Below are 11796 nucleotides of genomic sequence, written 5' to 3'. Positions count from 1 at the left end.
AAGGGTGTGTGTGAGGAATTGTGAAAGCCATATTATAGCTGGGATTTCATCAAAACTTTGCCTTTCTATGGAGCTTTGATATGTAGATCTTTATCTGGAATTATTGGGAGCCACTAACGAGGGTTGAATATCCAATGAGGGGCTGCAGAAAAGAAGATTTATGGACATAATTGATTTCCAAGATGCCATAAAGATACAAGAGTCCACTTACTCATGGAGACCTGCCTCAATGCTCTTGCTTTATTCACCTCTAGATTACAGGGCGTGTTTCTCAGCAGCCCCAAATATGGCAAAGCTCGTGGCGAATCTGTCAACAACTCAGTGCTGATGAAAATATTAAATTGCTTTCCACCTTCACGCCCAAGCTGTTCCAGCCCACCTCCAGCAGCAGATAAAAGGGAATACCCGGAGCTGTTAGAGCCAGAGAAGACTCTACAGACTTCTTTCTGCCCTCATCAACTCCGTTGGTCTTTCTGCTCTTCTGGATTTTGATTCCGCTTGGGAAAAAGCAGCCATGTCTCGTCAGTCTGTCTGCAGGAGCTTTGCAGTCAGGGGGAGAAAGGGATTCAGCTCCTGCTCTGCCGTCGGTGGTGGATTTGGAGGCGGTGGCGGCCGCAGCAAGATCAGCTACAGCTCGTGCTCCTCGTCGCGGGGAGGAGGAGGAGGAGGAGGAGGGCACTGCGGGGGCTTCAGCAGCCGCAGCGCCCACGGCGTGGGGGGCAGCAGGGGCATCGCCGTGGGCGGCTGCTACGGTGGCGGATACGGCGGCAGGATGGGCGGCTTCGGCGGAGGAATGAGCTGTGGAGGGATGGGCGCTGGAGGAATGGGAATGGGTGGTGGAGGAATGGGAATGGGTGGCTTTGGTGGCGGAATGGGTGGTGGGGGAGGAATGGGGGGCTTTGGTGGCGGAATGGGCGGTGGCGGGATGGGGGGAATGGGTGGCTTCGGTGGTCCCGGTTTCCCTGGAGGCATCCAGCCGGTGCAAGTTGACCCCAACCTCCTGCGTCCGGTCCATGTTGAGATCGACCCCCAGATCCAGCAAGTCAAAAACCAGGAGAAGGAGCAGATCAAGACCCTGAACAACCAGTTTGCCTCCTTCATTGACAAGGTGAGAGTTTAGGACCAGGTATTTTTGGAGGTCGCATGTCAAACAAATTTCTTGGGGTGTGGAATGGGAATTTTTCACTAACCAACTGCTGTTGGAATTGTCAGACCAATGCCTCAGCATCAAGTTGTAATTATTCAGGTTTTATTAAGTAGCACTGAACAATAGAGGAGGTTTTGTGCTAATGGAAGATTAAAGAGAACATCTGCAAGGTATTCTGCGGATTTACCTGCCAAGGCAATTCTGCAGCCTCATTTTGGGTGATTCAGGGCAAAGTCATCATTGCAAATTTAATTGTCCTAAGAGTCGTCATTGCTGGGATTTGCTTTTTGATGGGACTTTCTTCTCAAAACCTGATCCTAGAAACTTCAGAGCATTAAACTCCATTCCAATACTCTTGGATTATTTTCATTTCAAATAGAAGCCGAAGAAATAGAGAATCCCATCCAAGAGAATTCATGGGCAGTTGGGGAATAAAAAATTAATCTTTCTAGACTGCAAAGATGATGGCAAAGTCCAACCCTGATGCTATTGAAAACTGGGATGATTTTTTTACTGGCAACCTCTCTTTGTCCCCAAGGGAGAAATTTAGAATGACTCAAAACTTAATTGTCTAATAATAAATAAATTAAATAATGATTCTTATGCACTTGAGGATTTTGAATGCCTGAATGAGACATAGATGGGGAATGATTCCCTGGGCTTCCAAATCTCCCAGGAGTTGGATGTCTCCCTGGGGAATGTTTCACACACCCTTTGTTGGCTGTAGGTCCGATTCCTGGAGCAGCAGAACAAGGTGCTCTCCACCAAGTGGGAGCTGCTCCAGCAGCAAGGGCCATCAGGGCCCAGGAAGAACCTGGATGTGATCTTTGAGAATTACATCCAGAACCTGAGGAGGCAGCTGGAATCAATCGTGGGGCAGCGGGGCCAGCTGGAGTCAGAGCTGCAGAACATGCGGCAGTACGTGGAGGAGTTCAAAACCAAGTGAGTGTGGGGACAGACAGGGACAGCAGAGCTGGTGCAGAGCCTGCAGGTGCAGTGAGCAGCGGTGCCAGAGCCTCACCTTGTCCTGCCCCCACCACAGGTACGAGGAGGAGATCAACCGCCGCACGGCTGCTGAGAACGAGTTTGTGGTGCTGAAGAAGGTGAGTCTGAAGAGCCCAGCAGGGAGGGGGTGAGGGGGGACAGGAGGCAAAGACATGGGAAGGACTCAGCTCCAAAATGGGGAGATCCCAACAGGAAGAGCCAACAGCTCTTGTGTGATGAGACAAAGCCATGGTCCAGTTGTGAAATCTTTCCTTTCAGGACGTGGACTGTGCCTACATGACCAAAGTCGAGCTGGAAGCCAAGGTGGGAGCTCTGACAGATGAAATCAACTTCCTGAGGTGCATCTATGAGGAGGTAGGAGCTCTCCCTTCCCCTGGGTGAAGTTTTAATGAGGGTGTGGTGGCTAAAGACACTAAGGTTGGGCTGGGCATCTTTGTGGGTTTGATCTGGAGAGGTTGCCTGGAGCTGCTTCTCTTCTCTCCCCTGATTAGATGGTGCCTCTGACTCATGTCTTGGTTGCAGGAGCTGTCTCAGATGCAGACCATCAGCCGGGATCTGTCTGTGGTGGTGTCCATGGACAACAACCGGCACCTGGACCTGGACAGCATCATCGAGGAGGTTCGGCGCCAGTACGAGCAGATTGCCCAGAGCAGCCGGGCTGAGGCCGAGGCTTGGTACCAGAGCAGGGTGAGTTGGGAAGGGTTGAGGCACTGGGATAGCCCCCAGGTTTGAAATTTTTGGTTGGTTGTGTCTCTGATGGTCTTTGTCCCCATGTCTCCAGTACGAGGAGCTGCAGAACACTGCTGGAAAACATGGGGACAGCCTCCGCAACACCAAGATTGAGATCCAGGAGCTGACCAGGAATGTCCAGAGGCTGCGGGCTGAGATTGAGAATGTCAAGAAGCAGGTAAGGAACCATCAGCTCCTAATTGGGTAACAGCTGCATGCTGGGTCAGGGTGGGGCTGGGTGGTGAAAGGGAAAACAGTCATGAAAATTCATGCACTTTGGCGGAGATGGATTTTTTTGGGTCTGTTTTCCCTCCAGTTTGTAACACGTGGATGATCCAGCAGAGGGTGGGCAGAAAGGATCTCACACACTGGTTTTCTCTTCCTCAGAACCAGCAGCTGCAGGCAGCCATCGCTGAGGCTGAGGAGAGGGGAGAGATGGCCATCAAGGATGCCAGGAGGAAGCTGGAAGAGCTGGAATGTGCCCTGAACAAGGACAAGGAGGAGCTGGCTCGCCTGCTGAAGGAGTACCAGGAGCTGCTGAACACCAAAATTGCCCTGGACGTTGAGATTGCCATGTACAGGAAGCTGCTGGAGGGCGAGGAGAACAGGTACTTGATTGGCACCAATTTGACTAAATTCTTGACAGATTATAAGACGTGGGTAAAACCCTTGAATCCACACAAAAGATTGATTTTGTGTCGTTCACGCTCGAATTCTCCAGTATTTATTAATTATATTAATCATAAACATACTTATGGGAGTTATCTATCCTTAAAGAACGTGAAGGTTGCTAATTTATTTAATTGGAGAATTCTGAAAAAAAAATACTGAAGGGGTTGCTAATTTTTTAAAATAATAATTGAGCAATATAAACTGGTGCAAAAATGGGAAATTCTCAACTGAAGACCCTTGCACTTCCCAGAGGAATAACTGGTCCCATTTTCCCTCACAGGCTGTGCAATGACAGCATGTCCAACGTCAATGTCTGTAAGTATCTGCCCTGGGGTCCCTCAGAAGTGGTAGAACTTGTTCTTTTGGGAAACAGGAGAGTAACCTGCGCTTCTCTTCCAGCTGTGGTGGGCAGGACGACTGTCTCTGGAGGCAGAGGAGGCATGGGAGGAGGATTCGGAGGCAGCGGCATGGGAGGAGGATTCGGAGGCGGCAGCGGCATGGGAGGAGGATTCGGGGGCGGCAGCTGTGGCATGGGAGGAGGATTCGGAGGAGGCAGCGGCATGGGAGGAGGAATGGGAGGAGGCGGCGTGTGCGGAGGAGGCAGCAGCTTTGGAGGAGGCAGCATGGGGGGCAGCTGTGGCATGGGGGGAGCGATGTACGGCGGGGGCTTCTCCTCCGGCAGCGGGAGGATGTGCGGCTCCGGCGGGGGATCCTCCTCCGTGCGGAGATGCGTCACCACCACCTCGCTCAAATCCTCGGGAGTGCGATTCTGAGCCCCGAAGGTTGACAAGGAAAGAAGCACCTCCTCTCTCCTCCCGACAGCAGCCCAGCCTCCCGAAGCCCAGCTCCGCTGTCCTGCAGCGGGATGAGCTGTGTCCCCCCGTGCAGCTCATCCCGGCTCCTGGTGCCAGCCGGGGTTCGGTGGCGATGCCGTGGGCGTCCCGGCACCAGGAGCTGCCTGGCAGGAGGGGCCGCTCTGCCTTCCTTGCTGTGTTGTACATTTCTTGTGGCAAATGTGTATAAAAACCCCTCTTTCCTCCTCTTCTGTGTCCCCACCTCCCTCCTCCTGTGTGTGTCCTGGCCGCCTTCCCCGGGATGTTGCCATTCCCAATAAATTGCAGAGAACATTCACGACGTTGTTGTGTCACTGCTTCGGGAGCCTCTCTGGGCAGGGTGGTTCGTGCCTTGGGGAAGCAGCTTGCTGGGAAGCTGGGGATCGTTCTTTGCTCAATGTGACATACCTGTGCTTTGATGGAGCCGATCAGGGGTGGGCCAGGGCAGGTGTCCCAGCTCGGGTGGTGACTGACGCTGCCCTGGAGGCACAACTCCAGGTGGTGGGTGCTGGATGCTCAATTCACACAATGCTCAGTAACTGTGAGCCAGCAGAAGACCAAACTGAGGAATACAGGAGCCTGCTCAATCTCCTGACGTGGGAATCACCCAGTTCATCCCTGGAATCCTGTAGAGTTATTCCCACAGCAGATTTCTGCAACTGTTGGATCTGGAAAACTCCAGCAAAAAGGGGTCCAGTATCTTCCCAGTCATTGAGCTATTCCAAGTTTTTGGGCTCAGCTTTAGGTACACAAAGATACTCAGTGCCTCAGTGCCCACATCACATCTCTCCAGGTGTGGCAACATTCCTGAAGCTGTAGGAAAGGGACTTTTTCAATCCTTCTTGGATTTTGGAAGCTCTGCAAGGGGTCTGCTGAAACCTGTGTCCTGTGATTTAGGCAGGAACATTCCCAGTGCTGTGTGGCCAGACCAGTAGAGACCCACAGAGGCTGAGGGATGATGAGAATCAGCAGCACCAGGTGGGAGCTGACATTGGATCAGTCATCGGAGTTTCCTGCCTCCAAACAGTCTTTGGGTTGTGATGAGGGGGTGACAGGGTAGGAGCCCCTTGGGTGGGAGAGTTGGTGAACATGGATAACAATGGGTCTGGATGTTGGTCAGGAACCTGCCTCTGGTGTGCATCTGGGCTGTGGAATGACCAGGTGAGATGCACAGCTCAGCACTCAGAGAGCAGGGGAGCACCAGAGAGCCATGGACCATCCCTGAGCAGCTGTGGGAACACAGCGGGCTGGGAAGCTGTGAATCATCCCCATCCATCAGCTCAGGTACCATCCTCTCCCTGAGAAGAACTTCCCAATGGCTCATCCTTGCTCCAGGAGAAGGAGGGAGAGATTTGGAGGAGCTCAGGAGGGGGTTTGGGAGGGGAGTCTGGAGTGTTTTATCTGAGCTGTGCTGTGGTTCCTCCACCACCCGGAGAGATCAAAGAGGCAGAAAACGCTGTCAGTGATGGTTCAGGAGTCCCAAAACAGCCTCTGGGAGTTGCTGGTGTTCCCAGAGTGGGTCAGGAAGCTGCAAGCTGAGAAGAAGGTCCAGGAAAGGCTGGAGTGAGCTTTTCCAAGTGAGCTCTTGGAAAAGGGAGTTCACCCCACTTTGAAGGGTGCTGGAGCTGGGATTATGGCTGGGTTTTGTCCAAATGAAGATGCTGAGTAGGCAATGCCTGTACGAAGCTGGTGCTGTGCCAGGACCACTTTGAGGTTTGGCTTGGGGCAAGAGTCACCTGTTTTGGTGCTTAATCACCTGTTTCAGCATTTAATTTTTAAGAGCCTGTTTCTTCTAAACTTTACAACGAGCTTTACACGGCGTTGTAGCGCTGCTGTGAAGAGTCATTGCGACACCTCCTCCGAGCTCTTGGCTGGGTCAGATGCGAAGCTGGAGCGCGGCTCCAGCTCCATCCACGTTTTCTGCCGAGTTCACATTTTCCCCGGTGTCGATGATTCTGCTGCGCGCAGCTCCTTGTGCAAGAGATCTGAGGGCATGGCTGGAGCCCAGCTGCCTGTCGAGTTTTACCTGGAGGAGACTCAGGTGACTCCAGGTTTGGAATAATCTGCACATCTTGTCTGAAGACGTCAGAGTGACTCAATCTGGGCGTCTTATCTGCGGGAGCTGACTGTGGTCAGCACCCAGGCATCTGGCTGACTTTGCAGATCTTCCTCCTCCATGTGGAACCTCCTCGTGGGGTGTTCCACTGAAGTCCTGGTGCCTTCACACCATGGATTTGGCAGCTGGGAGGGAGGCCAGAAAAAGGGGCAACCTGTTTTCTCCAGCTAAACGTGAGCCAGTCTGCAGCTGCCCTGGGCTGCTCGTCATGAACAAGCGTGCTGGGCTGCAGGATGGTCTGGAGAGCTTAAATCTCCATCTGGGAGATGACCATGGAGAAACCAGCTCATCTTCACTGCAGCTGCTTTTGGCCAACCATGACTTGTGTCCCTCAAGGCTGGGATAGCCCTTTGCCAACTGTTTAGCTCATTAATGATGGGATAGTCCTTGGCCACATGTTGCATCCTTCAATTGCCAAATAACTGCTGTCAACTCTCGAGTCCCTAAGGGTGGGATCTTGGCCATCAGTTGAATCCCTTTTGAGGGTAAAGTCCTCCCCTCCCTCCCATTCCACACAGTCTGTGGCTCCAGAAGCCTCATTCCAGTGACAATCAATGACATTTATGTTTCTAATTCCTCCAGTTGCTTTTGGAAATATTTTCCTGGGCTGGTTTTCCAAAGTGTTTACTGTGTCTATGGCCACCAGCTAATTCCTTGGGATGCTTTCAAACCACATTTAACTGCCGAAATCTCCATAAAAACAACAGATGCACTTGGAAAGCTTCAAAACAGAATATTTTTTGACTGCTGAAATGCTTTAAAATATATATATTCCTTCACTTTTTTCATGCTTTTCAGGAAATAAGAATGAAGGAAATGTTGGTGTTCTTTACCAATAAAACTAATAAATGTAACTAAAATATTTATTTGATTAGTGAGGCTCAGAAGGTACCTGCAAGATGTCCTCCATGTGAGTGTCCAAATCCATTGCCGGGGAGCTGGTGCATGAAATTAGACAGTATTGTCAGTCATCATTACAACATGCCTGGAGCGTCCTTTCCATCCTCTGTGGTTTGACAATCCCTGTGGCCATTGGAAAAGCACAAGTAAGGAGTTGGACATCCTTGTTCCCTTGCTTTGGTGCTCATAATCCCAGGACCTGGTTGTCCCAGACTTTCCCAGCTGATGCTCTTAGGAAGGAACTAAGCAGCTCCTTTCCAGAGAAAACAGAAATGCTGACCCCTGTTAAATGTTAATGATGTGGCATTTTTCCACTTGGAAAGCCATTGTGAATTTTCCGCTTAACAAGAAGATTTGGGGTGTGCTTGGGGGAATTGTGAAAGCCTCATTCCATCTGGGTTTCACCAAAATCCTTGGCTGGTGTGGAGTGTCAGGAGAAAAAATCTGGAGTCAGACAATCTGTGGAGTCGTTAGGAGCAGGCAGGGAAGTGGGAGGAGGGAAGAACATGACAACATCACTGTAAAACATATTTTTCCAGATGAAATAAAGATATGGGAGTCCACTTACTCACAGAGACCTGCCTCGGTACTCCTGCTTTTCCTTCTGCACGGCGAAGCGGATTTCTGGGTGGAGTCACCAATTTGGCAAAAATCTGTTAACCGCACCAAGCTGATGAAGACAGTAAATTTGTTTCCTCCTCACGCCCAAGCTGTCCCAGCCCACCTCCAGGAGCAGATAAAAGGGAATGCCTGGAGCTGTGAAGCCAGAGAAGACTCTGAGCACTTCTCTCTGCCCTCAGCACCAGCTCAGCTCTGTCGATCTCTCCTTCCTCCCCAGTTTTGGATCTTTTGAGGAGAACCATGTCTCGTCAGTCTGTCTGCAGGAGCTTCGGAGTTGGGAGCAAAAGGGGATTCAGCTCCTGCTCTGCTGTTGGTGGTGGCTTTGGAGGCAGCGGCCGGAGCAGGATCAGCTACAGCTCGTTCTCCACATCCAGGGGGATTGGAGGTGGCGGCGGACGCTGCGGAGGATTCAGCAGCCGGAGTCTCCACAACCTGGGGGGCAGCACAAGGATTTCCATGGGCAGCTCTTACGGCAGTGGCTACGGATGTAGAATTGGTGGCTTTGGTGGAGGATTTCCAGGAGGATTTGGTGGCATTGGAGGAGGTGTCGTTGGTGGAGGAATGGGCGGCTTTGGTGGCCCTGTCAGAGGTGGCCCTGGGTTCCCTGGAGGGATCCAACCAGTGCAGGTGGACCCAACCCTCCTGCGGCCAGTCCACGTTGACATCGACCCTCAGATCCAGCAAGTGAAGTGCCAGGAGAAGGAGCAGATCAAGACTCTGAACAACCAGTTTGCCTCCTTCATCGATAAGGTGAGAGGTTGGACTTGCTTGGGAATGGGAAAACTGCAGAAATTCCTTTTGCTCTGGAGAGGGAAATATTGAGCTTCTCAGCTCGGTGTTGGGTTGGGATTATTTCCATTGGGTTCCATATCGTTTCCTCCTGAGGAAATATGGAAATTTAGCATCCACAGAGAAACTGAACAACTTTCTCCAGGTTTGGTGGATGCACACTGGTTTTTCTCTCCAATGCAGACAGGCCAAAGTGATGGGGATATACTCAATGACCAAAGTATCTTTAAGTCTGTCCTTTTTCTGGGATAATTTTTGCTCAAGGAAATGAAAATCTAGGAATGAAATTTAAAAAAATCCCAACCATTTCTTATTTCAGTTTAAGCGCAAATGAGTTCACTTTAAATTATCTGAATTGGGAAAATATTGGTTATAAGTGTGCTCCATCTTTTTTAAAATATATGACATGTATATGGAATAATTTCTGTGTCTGATAAGAGGGATGTTCTTGAATATGGAGACCAATGGGATTTCATTCACTGGAAGGTCAAAAAGGATCTGATGCTCCTGAAAATTAATGTCAAAATCCCAACTGGCATTGGAAATAATTTGTAAGATTGGAATAGAAGCATTTCAATAGCTACAGCCCACCTCCAAAAAAATAACCAACAAAAAAAGAGCAGAAATACAGGAGGGGAAGAGAGGTGGAATTTAAGGATAATGAGGAAAAAAAGGAGAAAAAAGGGAGGAATTTTCCCCTTGGAAGCAGTGGTAATGCTAAGCTTTTGGGGAATGATTCCTATGGCCTTCCAAAGCTCCCAGGAGGTTTGAGCAGTGGGATGAGTCCCTGGGGAATGTTTCACACACCCTTTGTTGGCTGTAGGTCCGATTCCTGGAGCAGCAGAACAAGGTGCTTTCCACCAAGTGGGAGCTGCTCCAGCAGCAAGGGCCGTCAGGTCCCAGGAAGAACCTGGATGTGATCTTTGAGAATTACATCCAGAACCTGCGGAGGAGGCTGGAGTCTCTGCTGGGGCAGCGGGGCCAGCTGGAGTCGGAGCTGCAGAACATGCGGCAGTACGTGGAGGAGTTCAAAACCAAGTGAGTGTGGGGACAGACAGGGACAGCAGAGCTGGTGCAGAGCCTGCAGGTGCAGTGAGCAGCGGTGCCAGAGCCTCACCTTGTCCTGCCCCCACCACAGGTACGAGGAGGAGATCAACCGCCGCACGGCTGCTGAGAACGAGTTTGTGGTGCTGAAGAAGGTGAGTCTGAAGAGTCCAGCAGGGAGGGGGTGAGGGGGGACAGGAGGCAAAGACATGGGAAGGACTCAGCTCCAAAATGGGGAGATCTCAACAGGAAGAGCCAACAGCTCTTGTGTGATGAGACAAAGCCATGGTCCAATTCTGAGATCTTTTGTTTTAGGACGTGGACTGTGCCTACATGACCAAAGTCGAGCTGGAAGCCAGGGTTGGAGCTCTGACAGATGAAATCAACTTCCTGAGGTGCATCTATGAGGAGGTAGGAGCTCTCCCTTCTCCCGGGGGCTGGACTTGCATTGAGGAGGCCAAACATCAAGATTGGATGCGTGCCTGGTGCATTTAGGCTTGAGATGGTGCCTCTGACTCATGTCTTGGTTGCAGGAGCTGTCTCAGATGCAGACCATCAGCCGGGATCTGTCCGTGGTGGTGTCCATGGACAACAACCGGCACCTGGACCTGGACAGCATCATCGAGGAGGTTCGGCGCCACTATGAGCAGATTGCTCAGAACAGCCGGGCTGAGGCTGAGGCTTGGTACCAGAGCAGGGTGAGTTGGGAAGGGTTGAGGCACCTGGAGCATGGGAACACCCTGAGTTTTTGGTTGGTTGTGTCTCTGATGGTTTTTGTCCCCATGCCCACAGTATGAAGAGCTCCAGAGCACGGCCGGCCGGCACGGGGACAATCTCCGCAACACCAAGATCGAGATCCAGGAGCTGTCCAGGAATGTCCAGAGGCTGCGGACAGAGATTGAGAACGTCAAGAAGCAGGTGGGGGTTGGCCAGTCTCATGAGTTCCTCCTGTTTTTCCTCCAGTTTTGCCATGAGGATGCTCCAGCAGAGGGTGGGCAGAGAGAAATAATGAATTTATTTTCTTCTCCACAGAACCATCATCTCCAGTCAGCCATCGCTGAGGCTGAGGAGAGGGGAGAGATGGCCACCAAGGATGCCAGGAGGAAGCTGGAAGAGCTGGAATGTGCCCTGAGCAAGGACAAGGAGGAGCTGGCTCGCCTGCTGAAGGAGTACCAGGAGCTGCTGAACATCAAGATTGCCCTGGATGTTGAGATTGCCATGTACAGGAAGCTGCTGGAGGGCGAGGAGAACAGGTGAGACCTCCCACCATTGGCTGGGCCAGGGTTCTGTCCCCCCTTGGGTCAGATTCGAATTCCTTTCCTTTTTTCCTCCAAATTTTGAAGACCAAAACAGAGACATGGTCCCCACCCGAAATACTTCTCAGGGGGCTTGATTGACTTTACATGAAACAGGATATAAAAAGAATATTTGGGGAATATTATTACTTCTGACTGTGTATAGATTCTGACTGATGTTCCTCTCCCTACACAGGCTCTGCTTAGAGAACCCCTCCAACGTGAATGTCTGTAAGTACTCACACATTGTTTTCTCCGCAGAATTACCTTTATCCTTGGTTTTGTGAAGATTCCCAGGATGTTGCCTGGTGTTCAATGAGCCTCTCCCTCTCTTCCAGCTGTGGTGGGCAGAACTACAGTGTGTGGAGGCAGATCTGGCAGCTTTGGAGCCAGCAACGGCCTGGGAGGAGGAGTGTGCACGGTTGGCGGCGGGAACGTCGTGGTCGGCAGCTGTGGTGTGGGAGGAGGGATCCTCAGTGGTGGCTTCTCCTCTGGGAGTGGGAGGATGTGCAGCACTGCAGGTGGCAACTTCGTGGCCGGTGGGGGCTCCTCCTCCGTGCGGAGATGCGTCACCACCACGACGGTCAAATCCTCTGGGGTCAAATACTGAGCCCTTCCCTCCGTCCTCCCAGGGAAAGCAGCACC

The 11796-nt window shown here is 51.5% G+C and overlaps 1 protein-coding gene across 1 annotated transcript; it reads left to right on the top strand.

Annotated features, from left to right (window-relative positions):
* Positions 1–514: 514 nt before the first annotated feature.
* On the top strand, positions 515–11113 carry LOC306813589 (uncharacterized protein; the record flags this gene model as incomplete). The annotated part of the gene is made up of 16 exons (XM_079329097.1): positions 515–1108; positions 1875–2089; positions 2190–2250; positions 2411–2506; positions 2675–2839; positions 2934–3059; positions 3269–3489; positions 3834–3868; positions 3953–4189; positions 8613–8773; positions 9636–9850; positions 9951–10011; positions 10172–10267; positions 10390–10554; positions 10649–10774; positions 10889–11113. 16 exons carry the CDS (start codon positions 515–517, stop codon positions 11111–11113), a joined length of 2799 nt encoding a protein of 932 aa, XP_079185223.1.
* Between the last annotated feature and the right edge of the window lie 683 nt (positions 11114–11796).

This window comes from Erithacus rubecula, assembly GCF_903797595.1.
Source record: "Erithacus rubecula genome assembly, chromosome: 31".
NCBI lineage: Eukaryota > Metazoa > Chordata > Aves > Passeriformes > Muscicapidae > Erithacus > Erithacus rubecula.
The sequence above is the reverse complement of the archived record's forward strand: the minus strand, read 5'-3'. Positions and strand labels throughout refer to the sequence as shown.